At 39.4% G+C, this 23581-nt stretch overlaps 2 protein-coding genes across 5 annotated transcripts in view; one reads left to right on the forward strand and one right to left on the reverse strand.

Moving 5' to 3' along the window:
• Nucleotides 1-1852: 1852 nt before the first annotated feature.
• LOC119545978 (tubby-related protein 4) overlaps nucleotides 1853-23581 on the forward strand; it is a 30952-nt gene continuing 9223 nt past the window's right edge. For 2 of the 4 annotated variants that reach the window (XM_037851977.1, XM_037851986.1), the window contains exons 1-2: nucleotides 1853-2457; nucleotides 10371-10587. In XM_037851977.1, the coding sequence (XP_037707905.1) occupies nucleotides 10492-10587 (96 nt within the window). In that variant the 5' untranslated portion in view covers nucleotides 1853-2457; nucleotides 10371-10491. The remainder of the gene's footprint in view (nucleotides 2458-10370; nucleotides 10588-23581) is intronic. The other 2 variants (XM_037851959.1, XM_037851968.1) reach the window with 1 other exon arrangement.
• LOC119545998 lies at nucleotides 20106-23218 on the reverse strand. Its single transcript, XM_037852000.1, has 4 exons — nucleotides 22847-23218; nucleotides 21135-21549; nucleotides 20952-21079; nucleotides 20106-20731 (listed from the first exon to the last, which is right to left on the reverse strand). The coding sequence occupies exons 1-4, from the start codon at nucleotides 23081-23083 to the stop codon at nucleotides 20228-20230; spliced, it is 1284 nt and encodes a 427-aa protein (XP_037707928.1). The 5' UTR covers nucleotides 23084-23218; the 3' UTR covers nucleotides 20106-20227.

Raw genomic sequence — 23581 nt, forward strand, 5'->3', positions numbered from 1 at the left:
CTGCTTCGGCGTTGCAGAGTACTGGCTAACGGGTTGCAAGCAGGGCTGTCTACCCATCTTCACTATCGATAACAAATGTTGTCTATTTTTTAAAAACATTATTAAGTAATGTGTTATGTGCTAAACGACAAAAATATGCACAAATTGGAATTTAGCAAAGCTGTTTACCTTAAGACTGATAACGATAGGCGAAAAATCGATACAACACTATCGACGACTCGTGAGTTCAGGGAGTCGTGCAGCTTGGACAAGTCATGGAACTGGTTCCTTAAACCGGATAACTCCCAAATGAACCAAGGTTTAAATTCGGAAAGTTTGAGTGGTTTTTGGGCTAAGAGAGGCTTGAAAAATTGAAACAAGCAAGGGTGTTTAAAGGGCAAATATAGTTGGTCGCAGACGGTTCTGGTGGACAAAAAAAAATATATAAGATTAGAAGTCAAGTTCCAGTGAGTGATAAAAAAAATCCTTGTTAATATGAGTGTAGTTGAAATATAAATATTTATAGAATATTCCGTGAGGGAAAAGTCTGGAGCAGGAAAATATTCTGACGTAAGGAGAGACGAAGACCAGCCACCAGGAGGAGATCTACATTTTCGACAGGAAAATTGGCCGCTCATCCCCGGGTGGCCCCAGGTTTTTATTCGCCCCTTACATTTGCCACAGAATTAGCAAAAGGTTCCCGAAAGCTACAAGCGGCAAACCAATTCAAACAACAAAATTTGAGACTGATGATATTAATTATGTAACCCGCCCAAATTAAGTTATTCCTAATTATATCCATTTAAATTATTTATTTATTTAACCTATTTATTTACTATTGGAATATTGTTTATCGTTATTTATTTATTTATATATATATATATGTGTTCCCTGTGAAAGTGCGGTACCGTAGGTAGGGTTATAAAATGTTAAAATTTAAGCAAAAATTATGAATTATAACGTGAAAACGAAATGAAGTCGTGTGAGTAGAGATTCGTGTTGGGGGTGAGATGAGTTAGGCGAGGTAGCAGGATCCACCGACCAGGATTGGGAGATGTGTCCAAATGATGTTGAAGGATACACTCATGGTTGGGAGGGACTCCAGGACCACAATAAGATCTGTGTTGTCCAGTCCAGATGTTCGAGAAAAATCCGTCGTGAAATTGCCAGTTGTCCGAGTTTGAATTTCCGTTTTGTTTGTTTTTTTTTTGTTGTGTCTGCTGCGTAGACAACAGTGTTGGTTGTTCCCCTCCCTGGGATGTTCGTTGACTAGCCGGCATATACACTGCGCGAAAAGCAGGACACGACAAATGATAATAGGAAAATATGTTTAGATAAGCTTATACTTAAAAATATAAACCATAATGCATAATTTTGTTGCATTCATAATGTATTATAGTTTATCTAAAAGTTATCTTTATTTTTAAAATTCACTTTAGCTAAACAGACTAATAACAAACACGTAAGAAATGTCTATAAGTGCATAATTTTAGTTGATTAGTCTCATGTATTTAGTGAGAGCTGAATTTAAAAATACTTATCTTAAATATTATTATCTAATTAAAATATTTAAAAGGGTATATAATAAAAGACAAATTAAAAAATACAAAATGTAACAAAAATATTTTTGGGCTTTCTGCAATTAAATATCGATACCGTTAACAGAAAGATATTTTTTGTCAGCCCTGGTGGTCACCTGGTCAGGTGTCAAAGATACAATCGATATCTTATCGTTGCAAGCAGTGCAGCCCTCGCGGGCGTTACATGCCTAACAGCACAGTTACATTTACAGCTTTCTGTTAGCAGTGCGCTGCTATGTTTATTTGTTTATTTGAAAACTATAAATAAGTGTAGAATGTAGAGTAGCATTATCAAGACCTTGGAAAATTGCGTAAAGTAGTGTTTCTTAGGAAAATATAAAAAATCTTGTTTAATAGAAAGCAACGGCAGCGCTCACAGTGCATACAAAATCAATACCCGTTAACAACAACCGGAGCGCGTAAATTCCGTCAGTTTGATAAGAACTATGCGGATGAGGTGTCCCAGGCGCAGGCGCGCTCTTGGCGCCCCCCTTATCCTACGGAAAAAGCCTGCTAACTTTCCGGAATCGAAATTCTCAGACAGTCCACGTTCGGGCGTCATTGCAAGCAGTGTGTGCTAACGGTACTCCAACCACGCTGCATGTGCGTTCCCCGTTTGCAGTTGTGTGCGTGTGTGTGAGACAGGAGAGGAGAGGAAAAAAAATAAGGAAAATAACAGGAAATCGGGAAAAAGTAACGGGAACGTCTGCCCCAAAACAGTTGGAAAAACACACACACACACCGATTCCGTTGGCGATGCACCAATTTTTCGGTTGAAAAACTGTAATTCGATTGGATTGGATCAGTTCCGTTTTCCCATAGCAGCAGGACTTTCAACGTTACGGTAGCACTTCAAGGAGCAGCCAGAGCACCCGAGAAGGGGGCGGGGATTTCACAGGTGAGTTGCGGAATTCCGTTGTCCCCTGGCTGGCAAACATCCTTTTAGCCTCTCTCACTCGGTGGTGGATTGGACACGGCGAATGTCTATACCACAGGCCAAATTCCCTAAATCGAACGGATTAAGGAACTGAAGTGTTTAGGTTTTTGAAGAACTTCAATTTCTAACATTTTAATACAAAATTCTTGGAGAATCTTGTTCAAAAAAGATATTGTAGTAAATGGAATTTGGGATTTTAAACGAATCCATACCTCAAATACTTATAAGAAATGGATTATAAAAGCCTAAACCAAGTACAAAACTCTTGATTCAAACACGCCTGTTAGCATGTGTGCAATTAAAACTTATTGTTTTACTTTCAAAAGTTAAATATAACAAGAATCATCTGAAGAGATTAACAAACAATATTAGTTATTCGAGATTAAAGACTGTTCCAGAGGGTCTATATACGTTAAAAATAAATGTATCTTATATTCAAGTATGTGAAACTATCAGCTCCTTCGCTTGAGTTTTTCCATAGTCAGGTGTAAATTCGTGTTAGGGAAGTTCGACCGTATGTGGGTGAGTTTTTGTTGTGGCCACATCAGCACAACACCTTGGGCGCCACAAAAAACTCCCTGAATTCTGGGCTAATTAAAGGTGCTCTGTTGCCTTAGTTCTTCACCTTGGTTAAACGTTTTTTTATCAGCCATATTTGCTTGTACCACACGACTTAAATTCCCAGCGAATCGGTTTCGTTTCTAGTTTCAGTTGAGTGAGCTGCCCACGCACGTTTTCGATTAATCCGCATCAAACAACCAATGACAGTGAAAATCGATCGGCATTGGCTTTCACAGTGGGTTCTCCGGTTGTCTTATGTTTTCCCTGCACTGGAAAAAAGTAGGCCGTGTTCAAGGCCCACCGATGCTTAATGAATATTATAAAAGAAATTGTATACTTACAATTTAAATTGCTGGTATATGGTTAAAAATATTCTGTAATAGATAATAATATCTCAGCTTTAAATCAAAAAGCATAGAAGTCTGGGTTCGAAACCCACCGCTGTTTTTTTTTTGTGTAGATTAGCTTTTTGTGTTTAATAATATTATTATCTGCAATATGATGTAAAATCATTACATGATTACCATTTTTCCCCTATGCGCGCTAATCGAGAAAAACGACTCCGGCGGGAAAAGTTCGGCCGGAGAAAAGAGTCCGAAAATCCGAAGCACACGGCTATAAAAAGGCCGTGGAAAATGCGTGCCGAAATTGAAATTCCGTTAGTTGGTCAGCCGGGGCGATAAGCATTTAAGCCACATAGCACATAACCGTTACATTTGCATTGGGGCGACAGCTGGACGGGATGTAATGTGCACGTGTGTGTGCATGGATGTGCGGCAATTTCTCAGTTTGCATAATTTAGATACCGCTGCCAACGTCGACGCCGGCTGCGACTGCGGCGGCGACGCCAACGCATGACCGCCAATGTCTTTTTCTTGTTGTTTTTTTTTTTGTGTTCTTGGCGCTTCTCTTTGAGAAATTATTTTTAAGTTTGTGTGTGCTTGAATGCGGGGGTGTGTGTGCCAATGTGTGTTAGCGTTGCGTTGGCGCTTGGCTGCCAAGGTCATTACATTCTGTCTTATTCCGCTGCGTTTCAGCTGACCCCGCCCCCTATTTTGCAAATACAGTCCAACATCGATAGTTTGGGTATTTCAGAAATATTTGAAACTTCTTCTTAAACCAGAAAAATCCAATTGGGTTTTCAATAAAGTTCCATAAATATGTAAACTTAACCAAAATGTACAACTTATTTTCTAAAAAATATTTAAAAATGGAAGACTTTCCATAATAATATTAATTTTTAAAATATCTTAAAATGTAGTCCCATATAGTTGGAGATTTATTTACTACATGAAAAAAAATCTTTTAAATGTTAAGATTGTTTATTAGAACAGTCACATTTTAGATTTCTAAAAAAATGTATATTTGTACCCTATATTTACCCTAGAATTAAAAAGTTGTCTTTTTTATTAAAACAGTTATCAATAATAAGGACGAAAGAACTTGTTTTCACTTTCGAGACTATAGTTTGAATTCGATTTTCACAAAAGATACATACTTAAATCTTTCAGATTTATTTCTATTACAGTACAAGATCTGTTTCTACTTGCACTTGCAGATTCTTTATTATAATAGACTTTACTGTTCAAGAGATTGCGGTTCAAACTAGAGAGGTTGGACTGTATTCCGTCGCGATTTGCATTATATAATTCGAGCTGACGTCGGGAGGACGATGTGGCGGGTCTTTGTGGCAAGTTCAAGTGCAGTTTGCTCGATTTGCGGTTTTTTCCGAATGTTTTGCCAATATTTTCGCCATTGACAACAGGCGGCTTTGCTTTTGTTATTGTTTTATTTTTCTTTTTTTCTTCTCGGGATTGTTATTGTTTGTGTTATTCCTTGCCTTGCCAATATCTGAATATCTGCCATGTTGATTATTTTGCATAACTGAAGCAGCAGTAGCGGCGAAATGGAAATAATGGAAAAATTGTTTATATTGCCAAGGAGAAGTAAAAACGCACCCAAAAACAAGATATGTACATTTGGGTAACTGTGTAGCGCCACTGAGGCGCACAATTTTCCTCCAACATGTTTTCCAAAAGGGAATCGAAATGGGAATGGGAATGGGGCTGGGAATAAGAATGGAAATGGGGTTGGGGGTGGTTGGTTTAGGTTAGGTTAAAGTAGAAACAAATTATACGACACACACCCCCAGCTGCCCCAAACCCCCCGTAGAAAGTCAATAAACAAGCACGAACAATGGGAGGGCAGCCCGGGGAAAATCGGGGGAAAAGAGCCCAGCGTCAGCTTTTATATGGCATTTCCCCAGTGTTTTCCCCATCGGTTTTCCACCATTAAAGCTCAGTGCACACATAGAAAGACATTCGATGTAGCCGGCGAACCCGAAGAGCTGTTTTTCCCAGCTCCCTTCTGCGTATTTGTCAATGTTGCTTTTCTTGGCTGTCATTTATTTCGTCATTTATGCAAAATTTTATTGCTTTTTCTCATCTTCTGGTTGTTTTCCCACCTCCATCTCCCTTTTAAAAGAGTTAAGGAAAAAGGGAGTGGTATTTTCTTTGCCCGGAAAAACCTTGCCAATTAAATGCATGCACGTTCTATTTGGTGTCGCCTTTGTTGTTTCCCAGTTTTTAATGTTTTCTCCCTTTCAAACGCATTTCTTGTGCTTGCTGGCGTGTGGCTAATTAAAGCAAATGCCCCATGGCCAGTGGAAACTGAACTCCCAGCAATTACTTTCCCCACGGGGGAACCAAAAAAAATATATGTGGGGGCTAGGTGGTCTTTGAACTTGTTTCAATCTCACTGGTTGCCTGGCATGCGGCACACAACAAAGCCGACACACATAATTAGGGGAAACTTAAAACCAAAGCCAGGATTAGATCCTTTTCACAGCGGTGGTTACTAGAAAAATTATAGCTTTAAGGATTGAAATTTGTCTTGTAAGTTACATATGTGATTAATATTGTATCTTCACTAGAGAGTTCTATAAAAAGTTATAGTTAAAGTTATGTATGTACATATATGAATTCATTGAAAGACACTTTTAAAAATGTCTTTAAAAATCTATCAATTAATGCTAAATATAATATTAAGAGCTATATTTTCAATAGTTAATTAGAAAACATGTATCAAAATAGATTTTTAAAGGCAAATCTCTTATTTGAAAGAAGTTGAGCTTTATAGAAATAGTTATATCAATATTATTATAACACAACTAAATATTAGTTTTCTATTAAAAAAAAGTAACTAAAGTATTTATGAAATGGAATACAAAATCAATATGAGTTTATTAAAAATTTAAATAATCATTAATGACTAGATAAATGGAAATCAAACAAACCTTAATTAGTCCAAGTCATCTACTTTAATTATCTTAAGTAAAGATAACAAATTATAGCTTCAGTAACCTATGACGAGAATCCAAACATTTTGTTTATCATGAAATACCGTAAACAAAATTATTTCCCCTTTAGGAAATATCCTCACCCAAGGCTTTTGATTTACGAGTGGCCTCTATGCACTCCATATTTTATATTTAACCGAAAACCAAAGGCTGGCATAAATACCCTACCGATACATGTCGTCATGTGAGCACTATATGTGAAATATTTGCCTGTGGCCAACGTCACGAAAACTTTCGAGTCGAGGGCAACGCACACACAAATTCCGAATTGGGCACAAAGTTTTTCGCTGTTCGTTCCTTCCGCTCGACTTTGCCGTGTGGTTCTTGTTGTGCTCGGTATTCTTGTTGCATGCACCGCTGCACTTCCATTATACCATATTATACTATACAAAAAAGTACATATATGCAAAGGAGCAGCGGGCTGGGCTAGTTTCAGGCGGTTCAAGGGCATTCCCGGACCGCTGACAGCGATAAACGAGACGGGGACAAGGAAATATGAACAATGCCAGCTCGTTAGGTAGATGAAAAGCATGATGAAAATGAAATAATTGCGTGCATTCAAATTCCGTCCGGTGCCCCAAGGATCAAAAGCAAATTGCCACAATTAATTCGCAGACATAATGGAGGGACATGCGCGAGGGATAAAAAAGTAAATCAGGATTTTAGCGGTATTAAGTGGTTGGGTGGGCTTTGGGCCAAGCCACTGGCCTGGACATAAATACACATTTATGCATTACACAGACAGTGGGTGGATCAAGTTAATCTCGAATATAGTGTAAATATGGGCCTTGAATTAACTTGATACAGTGTGCAGCTTATAATATAATCCTATACTAATTTACTGTGTGCTATGGACTTCATTTAGATTATATAAATTTAAAAATTTAATTTAATGTATACAAGATAAAACTATTCTAAATTTTTTTTTTTATAAAGAAGCCATGGCTTAATGGCTGATGTTTATTACAGTTTTATTTATTTCAATGATTTTTTTTTTTATAAAAGAAGGTTTGTCATTATTATTTGATTTAAATTATATTCTATGTACCCAGGATATTTTAAAATTGTTATAAAGAAGACCCCCATCTTACATATCAAATATCCATATGGTATTTAAGATATAGAACCACTGTCAGGATAGTTACCGCCTGCCAAAAAATATGCGAGCCAGTGAAAGGAGCAAAAGTCTTGCCCCCAAAACAGTGTTAGCAGTTACAACAAGACCAACAGCAGTTACGACTACATAATAGTTAAGCGCCTTACAGCAAACTGTGTACCATGGAGCGTATACGCAATCTAATTTCGGCAGGCTAATTGCAACAGAAAGAGACAGCCGACTAAAGTTTACTTTGTGAACAGCTATGTGTTTCCGTCTCTGCTTCTTTCCACATAATTAACTTTTAATGGCAAAGCCGAAACAAATCCTATATATTTTCGACGCAAGTAAAATGCTTCGGGGGGATTGTTTATAAAAGAGAGAAAAGAGTAAATTGGCATAAACACAAAACAAATTGAATTCTGAATAGGAATTTGATAGATGATGGATGATGGATATTGGATTCGATTGTTTAATTGAAATATTTACACAAAGCTATTGTTGGCCTTTGAGTGCAGTAAATCAAAATGGCATTTCAAATGGATTAAGTAATCTTGTACAGAGTAATTTTTGGTTTTATTTATTCGCAAGTTTAGCTCATGGCCAAAAGGCAGCCCATTACCAAGGCTGGTTGGTTGCCATTGTTGATGGTTAAATGCATATTTCATGATGTCTGGGCCAGGTTGTCGTGTCCGCCAGCACAGCTGCAACTGCAAAACCTGAGTTTTCCGCTCTAGCCAGATTGTGACTGGCATTTCGACAGCTTTTCCGACGCCGCCGCCTCAGTTATTTTCGTTACTCTGACGCGTTATGGCGACCATGAACCGCACACACGGCTAAAAAAGCGCTCAGTGTCGCATGAAAGAGCCGAAAGCGCTGGGTTTCGGTGGGTTTGGCGGATTGGAGGACTGGTGGGTGGAAAATGTGCAGGCTGGCTGCCAAATGCGGCGCGTTGAACAATTTAAAAGCAGCCGAACAATGGCTGTCTGGCAAAATCGCAGAGTGGCGAAAGTAACACGTTCGGAATGTGCCCCACGGTGAATGTGCAATCATTCATCTCGTGAACTACTCGAGAATGCATTCCTCCCGCTTTTGTGTTTATTTTTTTTTTAACCTGCACTTCTGTCTGTCTGTGTGTTATTGAAATGGAATTCAAAGGACTCTTCAATTTATAACGAGTTGTAGTTGGCTTTTTATCAATATTTAAGCAGGCAAAGGGCAAATCCTTACCGAAAGATTCCATTAGTTGGCTTTTTAGATGATGCCCGCCCTGTTGAAGGCTCGCCCCCGGGGCGTATACGCAATCAAAAATGGTATATCACATGTCAAATTCAATCAGAGAAAGCGCACGACATAATTGAAGCAAATGCGTGTGTGCTTTTGTCTCTGGACGGCAAACCATCCTCCCCGTTTTCATCTCTGTGTTCCCTCAGCCGGAGGCAGTGCTTAGAAACACTGGAAAAAAGTTATGCGAATAAGAAAATCTATTTTAAGTTGAAGAAAATTGTAATAAATCCTCCACAGAAATGATAATGATTTGAAATTGCTTATAAAAGTGTCTAAAAGTATGCAACAAAAGAGGTTAGCTACTAAAGTACAATGGGTTCAGTACGTTGGTTCTTTTTATAGCATACTTTTAGGCGCCTTTATATGTTTTCTGGGCCAGCCCCCTTTACTTTTATCTCATATCCGCAATTTTATTAGTATTTTTGTGATCTTCAATTTATTTTTGTCTGTGTAATGTCATCCTGCCTAGACCAAATACCGAGAACAAGAAGCCGGCTAGTCAAGCAGTCATCAAACGAGACAACAGACAGCAGCAAGCCATATCAATTATTCAAGCATAATTTGAAACATTCTCATACTGAAGGGCTCTTCGCTGCTTTTGCTTTGCTCAGCAAGGGATTGTTTGCCTTTGCCCAGAGCTCTTAGCCCAGCAAGACTTTACTCGACTTTTTGCCTGAAAACTTGTTAAATAATTTAAATGAGTGGCGTTGCGAAAGTGATGGAGAAGTTTTGACAATGTTTTAGCTCTTACCATTTGTAATATTTCGAAAATAGGGATGCTTTCTATTGCTATTCTAACAGTTTGAAACGTTTGCAGCTTCCAAGTATGATACGAGCAAATCTTTTGAAACCAATTTATAAAAAGTTTAATATTCTTTAATTATTATATTGAGCTTATCAAACTCTTAAACTTTCTTTGAAATACCAAGAGTAACTAAATTAACAAATTCAAACTTTGGCCACCAAGAAGCATTCGACTTCCGCATAAAGTTTTCAAAGTCTTTTCAAGTAGATTTATGTATGATATATGTATGCCATTTGGTAGAAAGGATGTTTATGAACGGCATGCGTGAGTGTGTGAGTGGGTTATCCTGGGGAATGGCAAAGTAAAGGAAGATAGGACACATCCACTTTCCCACTAATACCAATTAGTGTGCCCTGAAAAGCATGCTTCAAATTATGTCGTGTACGTGGGTGTGTGTTTTTCTTGTGAGCCAATGTACGAATGTGGGTGGTGCAATTTGTCAACCCTTGAAGGAGCACGATGAAGTTGATACCGCCTCGGGGGGAAGAACGGCGAGCATATGCCGGAACATCGTTTCACCCACCAATAAATCCCCGTACAAAGCAGCACATCCAATGACCCGAAAGGCAGTATGTGTGTGCTTTGTCCTGATAAGGAAGGTACCAGCAGCAGTAACCGGAATAATAATAACAACATTGGCAACACGAGTGGCAACAAAAACATCTACTCCATTTGGCTTTCATCGTAAATTAGTTATTGGCATGTTATACTAAACGATAATGAAACTCATCCCCATCCCCCTTTCTTTTTTCTCCCTCTACTTTTAGCAACATGTGTGTGGCTTAAATCGGCGTTGAGCAGCTATAGCTACATCAAAACAAAATAAAAAAAACAAAAACCACTACTTGAGGATATATAGTTAGTTGGCCTTCGCTTCTGGGCCATAAAATGCATTTACACTTTGAGCGAAACATCAACACAAAATGCGACTGCACGATACTCTCATTATCATGGATGGGAAAGGTGCCAGATGATATACCCGAGGTAAGTGCACAATCATTAACGATTAACCAGACCATAGGCCATTAAAATGGAACTTAACAAGGCTACACTGAGCGAAATTTAAGGGATTTCTTAGCTGAAAGTTACCTATTTGTGATGATACATAAAAAATAACTATAATCAGGCTTGTTGTCACTTTAAGGGCATTTTTAGAGTAGGTTAATAAATATTTCTAATATAAACCATAGAGTCACATAGATTTTATTTGTAAATGTGTCTAAAAGTAGGCAAAAAAAACGTTCTAACCTGGAAGTCTTCTTGTTTTCGTTTTTTTCACAGCATACTAAAACACCTTTATGTTATTTGAACTTAAGTGTAAGGTAATTTCCTGAACTCCCATTAATTTTCCTTTGTGTGTGGCAAGGCTTTTCCCTCCTCATTTAGTGCGATGGCTGTCGGTGCAATATTAATACAATAAATACTGGACAAGGTCCATTAAGCTGTCGGACACTTTAAACTGTCAGGCGAAACTATTAAGACCGACCGTTGGCCATTAGCCAGAATGGATGGTGGTCAGCTCTCAAATGGGAAAGTGGCTACTGCCTGGATATTTCATTGCATCTCTGCATAATCTAGATAATCTTCATACTCGGCTCTGGATATATTTCACACATGCCGAACTTTTTCACACCGGAAGTGCTTGGCCCCAAAAGCCCCCGTTGGTTTTGGCCAACCGGCCGGAGCTATTTATACACAGATATACACCCATTATACACCTTTTTGAAGGACGCGGCAGGTGTCGCTGGCTTAGGACTCCCTAATGGCCACGTTGCACTCATTTTGGGCTTAAAATTGATTTTACACGCCACGTGTAAGCCAAAACTCAGGACGCCAGAAGAGGGTCCGTCTGAGTGGCCGTAACTTTTCCAATCATTATGAACTTTCAATGCCTGCACAACAAATGCCATATAATCCTTTTTATATTGAATATAAAAATCCAATCACGTCTGTCTCGGTTCTTTGGCTCCCATCTCATCCTTCCCCCCCACCCCTTGTGTTTTGTAGCGCAAAATTAAAGTTAAGTGAATGCGGCCCACGCAGCCTCAAGTGGATCCTCCTCCGTCTGTCTGCGGTCCTTTTCGGTTCGGGATATGCAGGATATGCCGGATGAGTTGGATAAGTTGGATGAGTTGGCTGAGTGGGATATGTTGGCCGGGTGGAATGTGTTATGTGCTGGTTATGCTGGTTATCTCGACCTCTCCTTTGTGCCGCGGTGCACACCACTCGAGCAATAAACTCGTTTGCGATTTATTTAACAGTTTTCAATTTCGTTTTCAACACAAACGAGTGCACTTGAAACAAATATCATTTTCCTCTGGGATCTTCATTACATAAAAGTTTACAAAGTTTGAACTGCACTTCGCCGAGCAACAAACAAAATAGGTATATGAAGTAAATATTTACATTATTAAAGACTTCAGATAAACAATTATACACAAATTGTGACCAAAAGATTCTAATTAAATACAAGGCAAATATAATTATACTCCTTGTTAGGTTATAGAATTTTTATTAATTTTTATTTACTTCCAATTATTTTTTTAATTTCATTTTTTTAATATTTATTTTATAAAGTTAAAAAGGAGTGTTCTCAAATATTTTTTTGAGATCTTCAAAATATTTTTTCCAGTGATTTGGCGAGCTCGTGTTCGTGTGGCTGCGGATACGTGTCGAGGTTTGTGAGGGACGCGTGTCTATCCCATCCCCCGGACCCTCATAATGCTACCCCCACTGCCCAGTGTAACCAACCCATTTCCGTTTCCATTTCCATTCCGATTGCGTTTCCATTTCTGTTGCAAGTGCGCTAAGCCACAAGCTTAATTTCTTGTTACGCCTTTGAGCAATTTACCAGCGATAAGCGGGAATTTCCACCCAATCCCAAACCATTACGATCCCATTGGGGAGTTATCCTCATTTCCATTTCCCCCCACATAAATCATCTCAGCGAGAAAATGCGTATTAAAACAAGCGACAAAATATTCTGAAGTGATTTTTTAAGTACCCGTACCCATCGCCCCTTCACATCGAAAAAGTAGTCAAATTTTTCTTGGGATCATAATATTTTAACAACTGCACCATTAATAGAATATTGATGTGGAGTGCGTCATCGACGGCGTAGCATGTTGATTTATTGGTGTTCTGTTTGTGCACACTTTAGAGGAAGGGCAGATGGACATGGCAAACAAAGACTGGATCCTGTGGCTCCTTTGGGTTCTTGTTCTTTTTTTCGTTCCTCTAAGGGTTGAACAACTGTCGCAGGATTTTCGCATAAATTGACGCAGCAAATTGACATGCCAGCGGACAAGGACACAAACTGAAATCATAAAATGAAATTTAATAGCCAACTTCTTGGCATATGACACACATGTCGCTTTTCCAAGGGAAATCCCTGGGTTCAACGTCATAATTTCCTCTCTGGCGGGTTGGGCCTTATGCAAAATTCGTAACAAATGAAATCTAATGATTACTAAGTGATGAAACGATAAGGAGAAAAGAATACTTCCAGAAGCTTTGGGGGAGTAATATTCCATGCGACTTCAAAGGGTTTTTCTTAAGCCGTAAGTTTTAGGGATTCAAAAACACTTATAAGTGTGTCTAAAAGTATGCAACAAAAAAGGATGTACGTTTGGATTGAAATTATAGTGTTGCATGCTTTTAGACACCGTTTCAGGAGTTTTCTAAGGCAGCTTCGATAATCGAACTTATAAATAGTACATTTATTTTTGAAATTTAAATGTTTCGACTTGCCCAAGTAATCTTTTAGACCTAAAAGGGTAATGCATCTTTTATATACTTCAGTGTCTACTCATTTACTTGAGTTCCCTCCATATGCTTACAAATTCTGTGAAGCCCACGAGGCATTTAAACTTCCAGCTGAAAATGGGAATATATTTTGCATATTTATGCCAAGCACAGGAGTCTGCCGTATTTTTATGAACTCGCCTCTTCTTGCAAAAACTTTTAATAATGCAAAAAGAATAACAATTTCTGCTCGAGCTGAAGTTGAAGACGCTTACTGGTGCTGAAGATGAAGCTCTGAAGCTGATGGCTTTTAGCTGGAATGGTTCACTTAGCGTAATTAACTTGGCAACTGTTGATGAAGTCGACGAACGTTGGAATTAGTGGCAAAAGCAGCAGCAGTAGCTGTATCATCATTAGCAGTTGGTGGAGGGCTTAACATCATTAATATCTGCCAGTGCCACTGACACTGGACAATCCAACAGGATCCCCCTTCCCGTCGCATTTTGCTGAGTTTTAATTACGGGCAGTAAAAAATAATTGAGTTCTTTTCAATCTCCGTGCTGGGGCGACAATTGAGGGACTCTGTGTGACTGTTGAAAGCTGGTCACTGACCACAAAACCACTTGAATAGCCTCTGGACAGGACCACTGCCAACTGGCTAATTATGTGCAGCAGACCATTATGCTCTCAGTCGCGCATTTTGTGCTGGCGGTGCGTGCCCTAAGTTAATTTCCACCGGATCTGGATAATGACCAACTTTTGCCACCTTTCCACTTTTCTGAGAGCATGGAAAAGGTTTTAGGCCAGTAGTGATGGAAAGGGTACTTTAACGTATGTTAGAAGCAAAGCGCTTGATAAATTTACCAAGGAATGGTATAAGGTTCTTGCTACCTAAATATATACATATATAAGAAAGGTGCTTTACTTTTACTGAAAAATAAAATGGTTATAGATATATCCAAACAAATTTAAAGGCTGTCGTAGCTGTTCATCTTCAAAGGAATTTTTTATTAGAAGCTGTTGGAGATTAATTGTACCAAGGTAGGGCTTAATATATTTAAATTAAGTACCTAACCAACTAGATTTTTCTTCAGGACGTTATACATCATGGTAATTTATCTTTTGCTGTTTAAGGACTGACTGTTAAATCATTTTCTAAGCTGACCTAGTTGTTAATATTCCTCATTCAAAATTTTATTAGGATTTTTCATCCTAAGCCTGTAGTGATTTATTGTACAGACGCAGGGCTAAATTAAGTACCTGGCCAACTAGATTTTTCCCATGATGTTATAAGGCACGGCTATTTGCATTTTGCTGCTTAAAGCCTAACTTTTGCCACCCTGAAAGTATGCAATGAAATGTTGAAAACTCATTTACGCATACACACACTTGCTCACGGAGATTTTCATCATGGGACGGCGTGCTCACGCGTAATAAATGTATTACGTGCCTGCTTGTGGTAGTGCCGCCCCAGACCCACCCCTTTACAGCCCCCACCCCCTCGCCTAGGCTTATTTAAACAGGACTAGAAACCCCCGAAAAGCATCGCAATCCCCTTGAAAACATCCGCAGGCCTGGCTGTTTGTTACGCTTGTTGAACAGGTGCCGATTACAAGTGCCAATTTTCGTAGCTGCTCCAGTTAATTGAAAACTTTTTAATTGTTTAGGCAGCGGCAACATCTCGAAACAGACTTGGCTTAGTTTCTTGGTACTGGGCCTGATTTACGACCAGGCCTCTGTCGTCGACAGTTTCAATTAGAAGGCACTCTGGCCAAGGACATCGCCGCTGCGAAGTGGAGGGGGATTCCCGATTGGCGCCGCTTTTCCTTTGTGCCATGCGATTCCAAACCATCGACCCTCGGCCACACATCCTTTGCCGAAGGCGGCGCGTCTGCACTTTCGATTGTTTGTTCTTGGCTCTGAAAACTGTAATTTAATGTGCCCACATCGCTGCCACACATGTCTTGAGCGATGACTCTGGGGTACAGACAGAAAAAATCTATTAAACAACATAAAAATATATTATAATTAATGAAATCCAATAAATATAAAGGAGGGCGTCACAGAAATCTCTAGATTTGTCTTGTAAAGCAGTCTAAAAGTATGCAATGGATTTAATTACGTTGTCTTTTGAATTGATACCACGGAAATTGTTCACTGTTGCATACTTTTAGACACTTTTTATGTGATTTTGTGAAAACTATCTGTCTTGTGTGGCATTCTTGTTCTTTTTATGTTCAATTTAAGTTAAGAATAATGTCTTGATATTATATAATAAGTACCTATTCCTGTGCCTAATTAAATATTGTATAATATTTAAACAAGAAGCCAAATTGGTTTACATGAATCTTATCCCATTTCTTGCCCTTAAAATCAGTTATAAAATGTATATATATTTAATTACATGAGTTGGAATAGAATAGAATACAATTTTTCCGTGTGTCGAGCTGCTCAATCATCCCCACTTGGCTCTTCACACTTGGGTGACTTTGTGGCTTTCAGTTGTGTCATTGATTGGTTTGTCCAGCATTTCGTTGTTTGCCGGCTTGTTTGCACTGCCTTCGATCGAGTCCTTCGTGCCAGTCCAGGAACTGCGGTTTTTGTGTTTTGTGTTTTGCGCCTCTGCCACTTGCCACTTGCCAACAATGGTCGGTCGCAAAAGACGGGCCCACAGCAATATCCACATGTCCACACTGGGACAGCCACTCAACTGGCCAGCCGTCTCTGTCCAATTGTTGCATACGGATTCAATCAATCAATTATGCAACCGCCTGGCCATTGTTATTGCATAATCCTAGTGACGTTGGCCAGGAATGCAGGAACCAAAGTTGGTTGTGGTCCTCAGGCCCTGATTTTGATTGGAAGGGCCGCCAACTTTGTGCAGATATTAGTTTTCCATTTCACTTGTACGGGTACTTTTTGAACCGAGAAAAAATTGATAAATCCTTTGCTGATTCTAGGAGATTAAAATGGCTGTTTAATGAAAGGCCAATTCTAGGCTATTCAAAAGTGAAATATCCATTCATCCTTTGTTCACGTAAAATAATATTTTACGTAGAGTTCTTAAGAATTTTCTTGAAAAATATGTTTTCTATTTCGAATTTGAATGCCATATATTTTAAAAGGTTTTTACTTATTTCGGACCTTTTTAAAAGAAGAGTTTTATAATTTAAATTTAAAACCGAAGAGAAAAAAATATTATACTTTCAACCATGTTGTTCTTGTACATTTTATTTTATTATTTTTTTTTTGGTGTATAAATCGTTTTACTGGATGCTTTCATGTAATATGAGAATGGATTCTGCATATGAACATGTCAGCGACGCTCATGCTCCATTTGTCAACTCACACAGGCAGCATTTGGCTGCCTTTCACAGAGAAAACTCATTTCGCTTTGTCTCGCCTGAATTTCGCTCATTTTCCATCTGTTTTTCAAGCCAACACCAACCCAAACCATTTCCAACCCCCTCTTATTTTTCCTGCGAAATGTAACAAAAGATGAGTTGCACTTGGGCATGCTAAAATGCGTTATTAAGTGCATAAATATGCAATGCTCAACCTTTTGCACTCTGCACCACCCTCGTGTGGCACCACTTGGCACCACCCATCACCTCCATTACCACCCACCACCCACCACCCACCTGTCTAACAATGGGGGCTTCAGGTGGGTCCTCGTGAGTGGTTGGGGGATGCCGGTTATGGGGGGACATGTGAGAAGAGCTTTTGAAATTTAATAAAATGCAAATTCAAATGCAGAAACCAGTGAGCCAGACATGTGCCACACATGCCACGCCCCGTGTTCCCATTGTGAGGCGGGGTCCCCAATGTGAGTCGGCACCCCCCCTTTTCCGCAGCCTCTGCCGCACGCTAATGAGTTGAGTTTTGTCTCCAAACACACAAAAACAGAGGGCATGTATTATGTGCAGTTGGAGCCGAAAGGATGCACTGGAGCGACTGCCACCACCAAATTGTGGTAATGGCGAATGTAGAAGGGGATATACAGCTCCCTTACAACCGATAAGTCTGTCTAGGGATACAGATAAGTCTATTAAATAAAAAATATAGTAAAAAAAAGTATTGGATTTTTGGCATTCAAAAGATTTACTAAATATAATGGTCGATAAGTACTCCTCTAACTTATAATTTTTTATTTTCTGCATTTGGGCAACAAAAGGTATAATACTTTATTTAATTGGCATGCTGTAAGATTCCCAATTTAAAAAAGCTTTAAAGTTTTTTTACTCACTTAAGAGCATTATACAACTGTTCCAATAAGTACCACACCCCATATTTACTCGCATTAACTGAAATACCATTTAAAATATTTATTCGTAAGCTTTCAGCTCGGAAACGTGTTGTATTTTTAATTATTTTAAATGCGAGCACATATGCAAGTCGACTTTAGGCATCTCCGCCGGCGGTGGAAAAAAAAATAAAAAATAACATACAAGAAAAAATCGATATCGCTTTTTGGGCTGGCATTAAAAAAGGATCAAAGGTGGAGCACGTGCGCAGGGCCAGGAGGCGAATAAGGCTATATCGCCATAGTACGACTATATCCTGTGTATACACTTGTAAGCCATAGGAACCGAACCATTTCCCGCACACCCATAAAAGTTGCCAGTTGCCAGTCAGCCAGTCCCATTCCCATTGCCATTGGCATTGTCTGGTCGTCCTGGTCGGTGGATATTTCCTTGGCTTTGAAGGGCCGAAGGGGTGAATGGGTGGTGCGATGAGACCTTAAGCAACCTTCCTCGGAAACCCCATATTCCATATCCCATTCCCATGAGCCCCCTAACCATTCGAGCCCTTCACACCTACATGTGCTCGGCACAAGTGGCAAAATGTTGTTACGTGAGCATTAAACCATATTTTAAGTTATTAAGTTATTGACAAAAGCTCACGTCACCCCTTATGGCAATGGGTTATGTAGGATTGGGTTGGGTTCGGTTGCTCTGGGATGTGGTATGTGGCATGTGGCATTGGGATTGGGCTTAGGATTGGATTGGGTTGGGTGCGCACGGCTTGCCTTGGATTGAGTCGAGTCCATGTGGCCCGGTGCTTGGAGGCGGACGACACTTGTGCGCTGCTTATCCATATTGTTTACAGTGCCACGCCTTGTTGCACAAGCACACTTACAGGCACTGAGAAATATGTCTTGAGATAAAAAAGATGCTCTCAGAGATTATTAAATAGTTACTTATTCTTAAGTGTTATTTTAATCAAAAATTGTAATATTTGTTTTGAAGATGAGTTAATATTAAGCCTTCTTTAAAACAAAAATTTATTTCTTAAGTGTTGAAGATATGGAATATAAGAATTAATTTTATTAAAAATTGTTTTGTTCTCAAAAATCTATTGGTACCTGATAAAATTAAAAAAAAAATAAGTATGTATTATAATAATTATTATTACTAAATATTTTTTTAATTTCTTAAGCATACCATTTAAATAATCTAAATCCGACATCTTTATAGAAAAAACTAGTTCAATTTTAAATAAAGTGGACAAATATAAAACAGCATCTTAAATTTTCTTTGGTTTATTTATTTATCGTCATTTCTTTTATTTCCTCAGTGTGTACAACACGATTACGCTTGTGTACACACTCGTATAATTCCTGAATTATATGTCTGAGCATAAAAAAACTTTTGTAAGCATTGGCACGCATAAAAAGATATTTTCAATTCCGCACAAGATGGTCCCACGCGCCGGGTTTTCCTCCAAACTGTAAAAGTTTTTTTTGCATCTGTGGGAAACGCGGCAAGTGCTGCCAGTATTATTAAATTTCAGTTGTAAATTAAACATAAATATTGTTGGGTAAGCCCGGGGCCCTAGGGTGCAGGCTCTTCCCACTGCGGTAAAAGTGTATCCAATCTGCGAAGCTCTCCAACTCCCCGGTGCAGTCATTCATTCACTCACATATCCTTTGTGCCGGACATTCCTGGTCCTCCCCGCCACGGTTTCATCTTGGTCCTCCTGTGGATGTGACATTTTTACTGTCCCTCGCCTGCAGTTGCAGACTCTCAGGTAGCATTACGTATTTTGTATTTTATATTTCGTATTTTGTACTTCTTGCCATCTGCAAACGACATGGAACAAAGAACCAAATGGCATTGCAGCCGCAGGACGACTGTCACAAGGATATGTAGCTACAGCTAGCCGGAAATTGAAATAAAAGTTATTAGATTTCTTTGACAACCGCTGGGCGAAAAGAGTTATATGCATGTGGGGAGGGAAGCCGAAGCCTTATGAAACATTTTAAACGCTTAAAGGTTTATTCGCTCTATGACACTCTTGATTTTTCGCCTCTCGAACTCGGAAAGTTATATGTGTTTGCCTTTTTGCAATTTTGCTGCGTTGAAACAAAATACGAAGGCACATAAATTGCCAAGGCAAAGGACACATTTAGGTCTCTGACTTAATGTCCAAGCAAATAAACACATTCGAAGGAAGGGGAGTGGGAATGGGTTTTTTTTTTTGGAAAAACTGCCGCTGTCGTCAGTTGGATTTCCACATTTTCTGCTCTACGTTTTTCCGTTTTCCGCTTTTCCCTTTGTCAGCCTGGCCAAATCAACCACCGCCGACGCAGATAATTTGCCAAGGGAGTTGGTTTATGGGCTAGGGGTTGGTTGGAGCATGTGAGAGTGTTTGTGGGTGCGGTTTGGAATGGGGTTTGGGTGGGATTGGGGGTCAGGGGCCACAAGCCAACGCCATGACCTACTTTCGCCGCAACTTTTTCAATTTGCGGAAGAGTGTATGTGTGTGCCTTGGCTTAGGCCAAAAAGTTTATTTCGTAAAATACAATACACAGAATGTTGGACTAAAGACTACTCATAAAGCTTTCCATGGATTAACTAATGATTCCCCATTCCGGCTGCTAGTTGTGCAGGATCAGGAGCAGCAGGCCCAGCCAAGCGACCATTCCTTGGTTCATCTGTCGCAGGGCCGAGTTCTTTTCATCCTCATTATCGTTGTCATTATCATTATCATTGCCAGACCCATCCCCGACCCGCTCCAGCATCATCTCCTCCGGCTTAATGCTCCGCTGCTCCTCGCGATCCGAGCTCTCGTTGTAGGATCCCGGTGACGGAGTGGTCATTTGACCGGTCAGCAGAAGCAGCTGCAGTGTTTGCAGGGGGGTCAGGTGCGGCGGTCCAGGTCGGGAATCCTGGATGGTCCTCTGCCACTGAGGAAGCGGCAAAAAGGGCACATAACTGGTGGGCGCTTCGCGTCCCCGATAACCGTAGATGTACATCTGGACAAATAGGTTCTTCGAATCGAAATCCGTTATTACCGCCTTCAAAGTTCCGCTCGAGTAGTGACTGTACTCCGCCACGGGCGGTAAGTAATCCTCATCTGAAGTGTTCCTATTGGCATAGTGCTGGAAAGTAGGAAGATAAAAGACCATAAGTATTCGGAAGACCTTAAAGACCTTAAACATGTGTATCATAGAAAAATGTTTTAATGTGTATTGCTAAAGGTACAAATGCCCAGTAAATAATAAAGAAAATATTAAATTCTTCAGTTATATTGAAACCCAGAATAATCTTCTTTTAAGGGATTAATCCATATTACAGATCTCTTTTTCCCGAAATACTTACATTAAAAATGACAAACTTTACGTATGTTATAGAGCAAGTGTCGATGTAGTAGAAAACCACTGTGCGGTTCATTGGCTGTTGCGAGTCATCAGGAGAAGTATGATAGCATTCATAGAGCAGTTCATCGCCTTAAGAATGAAGTGTTAGTGGTTTGACCATCCAATATATTATTTTTAAACTTACCCGCCTGCCTGTTTCCAATTTCAATCGACTTGTCCGGCCTATCGAAATCATCTTCCACGAACGGCCCATCCGTATACGTTTCGATATCCTCGGAAACATCCTCCATATCCTCCTCATCCACCTCAAAAGCATCCCGTCTATTGTTGTCGAATACCTCCACATACTGGGTATCTGGTTCCGAATAGGTTTCCTCGTAGGGCCTCAGCAGGCCCTCAAATTGTTGATCCGGATTGATGACCAGAGAGGGATTGAAATTAGTAGCCGTTTCATTAAGGCCAAACACCATGATGGTCACATCGAATTCTGTGGTTGGGGGAACGGTGGTTTTATCGTCACTTTGATTACTGCCCGCCAATTGGACAACGCCCACAACCAGGCGGTTTACCAAGCTGAATTTCACCTCCGCCGAAATGTTCTGAAAGAGCCAAGGAGAACCCTATGAGAAATCCCCTCCAATTTGTACAGACCCAATCAGGCGTGACCATCACGGCAACATCCATCAGTGATTGCCACATTTTTGCCAGAATGTTTACTCGGTCTGACAATCAGATTCACGGACATAAACGCGTATATGTGCTTCGCCGAAGTTGATATACGAATATTTTGTATGTTTTCTAGGGAAAACGCCGCGTCATAATGCCAAAATCGAAATTGCATTCAGAAAGATTTTCTTTCTTGTTTTTCTAGAAATAATATATGTTCGTTTTCGGTTCGTTTTCCTCCACTTCCTTTGCCCATTTAGCTTGTCGGCTTTGCCAAATTGCCACATTTTCTCACGCTATTTTGTTTTTATTGGCTTCAAAGTATGCGATTTTCTTATACAATATATACAATATTAATATTACTTTCAATTATCGACCCAGATGTCGATAAATTAAACACTTTAAACATTTCATCGTGCCTCACTTGTGCAAGCTCATAACCCAATCACGTTTTAGGGCAAAATAAACAAACACAAAATATGAAAATATATCGAGCGAGTAGATATAGTAAAATATAAAAACAGGCCCGGCCGCCTCAAACGCACTGGATATAAAAATACATCTATGGGCCAAACTTTTTGTGGGCTGCCGTGACGAAAAAAAATGTAAGTTTCTGTTTCTATTTTCGGTACGGGTATTTGCAAAATAAAAGATAGAGCACAACAAGGGGTCAGTGACAAATGCCCAACCACGTAATTTCCGCTGCATATAGATCACTTACTCATATCCCAAAATTGACAACTTTTAACTAATGACGCAAAAATATTTGTTTGGAATAGTAATATTTTTTCAACCTAGTTTGCATCACATTTACATACCAAATATTATTGAATTATTCATATTTTTAAAGTTGTTTCTACTTTTTTCAATAAACAGTGGCAAAAGCAAGAACATGTTTAAAATTTATCAGTGCACATAAAACGTTGAAGCTTTTGTGCTGCACCCAAAACAGTAAAAATCAAACAAATTTAACTGAAAGAATTTAAAAAAATTTGATTAAAAAAAAATGTCAATATCATAATGTATAGGTATTTAAAGAAATGTTTGTTTGTTTTTTGGTATTTTAAGTAAAGCGTCATCGTTTTTGTGTCTCATTAAATTTATGTAAAACAAAAATAAAGAAGTTCCTCTTCGCAATTAAAAGAATATATTAAAAATGGTTTTTAAATTATAGTCATTTCATATACTTTTGAAAAATATACGTGTCCTATTTTCCACCCCCGCACTCACTTCATCCGACAGGATATCGATGCAAATGATCGGTCCCTGAATTTCGTAGGTGAAAGTCACTCGAGGAAGTTCGCCGACACCGGCTGGACGCGAGTGGAGCACATCCTTGACCAGGAGCTGGTCTCCATCGATCCTTCTACCCACTCTATAAAGGCGTTTTGTCTCAAAACAGACGACACTGCTAGTTGCCAAAACTAAGCAGGCAATTAGACGCAACCAAAACAAATTCGCACACATATTTCGCTGCTTGTTTTTTTTCGATTCTGCTCCCGATTTTCGGTACTTAGAGAATCTGGAACAGTTCCAGAAATATCCGCACCGAGTCGAGAGGTCTTCGATCGCACCGCGCAAAAGATCTTTGGCAACTGAGACCAAGTGCTGATGGATCGTCGCTATTTTCCGAAAATTCACTTTCGTTTCGCTGAGAGAAAATGTTTGAAAGACGAGTGGCACTGGCTGAAAATTGAAATGCTCTCGAACTCTTTGGCAATCGAGCAAATCTAGTTCTCTTTTTTTTTACCCAAGTTGTTTTTATTTGCCTATGCACTTGACCCGAATGGATTCGATAGCTTTCCAGGCATTACTTTGAACTCTTTGTCAACGACCCCGAAAATAAACCTTCGGGAGATGGAGTGTAAAATTGGCTGCAAAAAGGCACAAAAATAGACCAACAAGATATATATTTAGATTGGCTTCTATATATACCTGAACGCTGTTTTGCATAAGAGTTCTTTG

The sequence above is a fragment of the Drosophila subpulchrella genome, chromosome 3R (assembly GCF_014743375.2).
Source record: "Drosophila subpulchrella strain 33 F10 #4 breed RU33 chromosome 3R, RU_Dsub_v1.1 Primary Assembly, whole genome shotgun sequence".
Classification (NCBI taxonomy): domain Eukaryota; kingdom Metazoa; phylum Arthropoda; class Insecta; order Diptera; family Drosophilidae; genus Drosophila; species Drosophila subpulchrella.

Coding starts and splice junctions, on each gene's coding strand:
- LOC119545998 (XM_037852000.1), bottom strand. CDS start 23,083: ATGTGTGCGAATTTGTTTTGGTTGCGTCTAATTGCCTGCTTAGTTTTG. Junction 21,550..22,846: donor TCGATATCCTGTCGGATGAA/GTGAGTGCGGGG, acceptor TGGCTCTTTCAG/AACATTTCGGCGGAGGTGAA. Junction 21,080..21,134: donor AATTGGAAACAGGCAGGCGG/GTAAGTTTAAAA, acceptor TTCATTCTTAAG/GCGATGAACTGCTCTATGAA.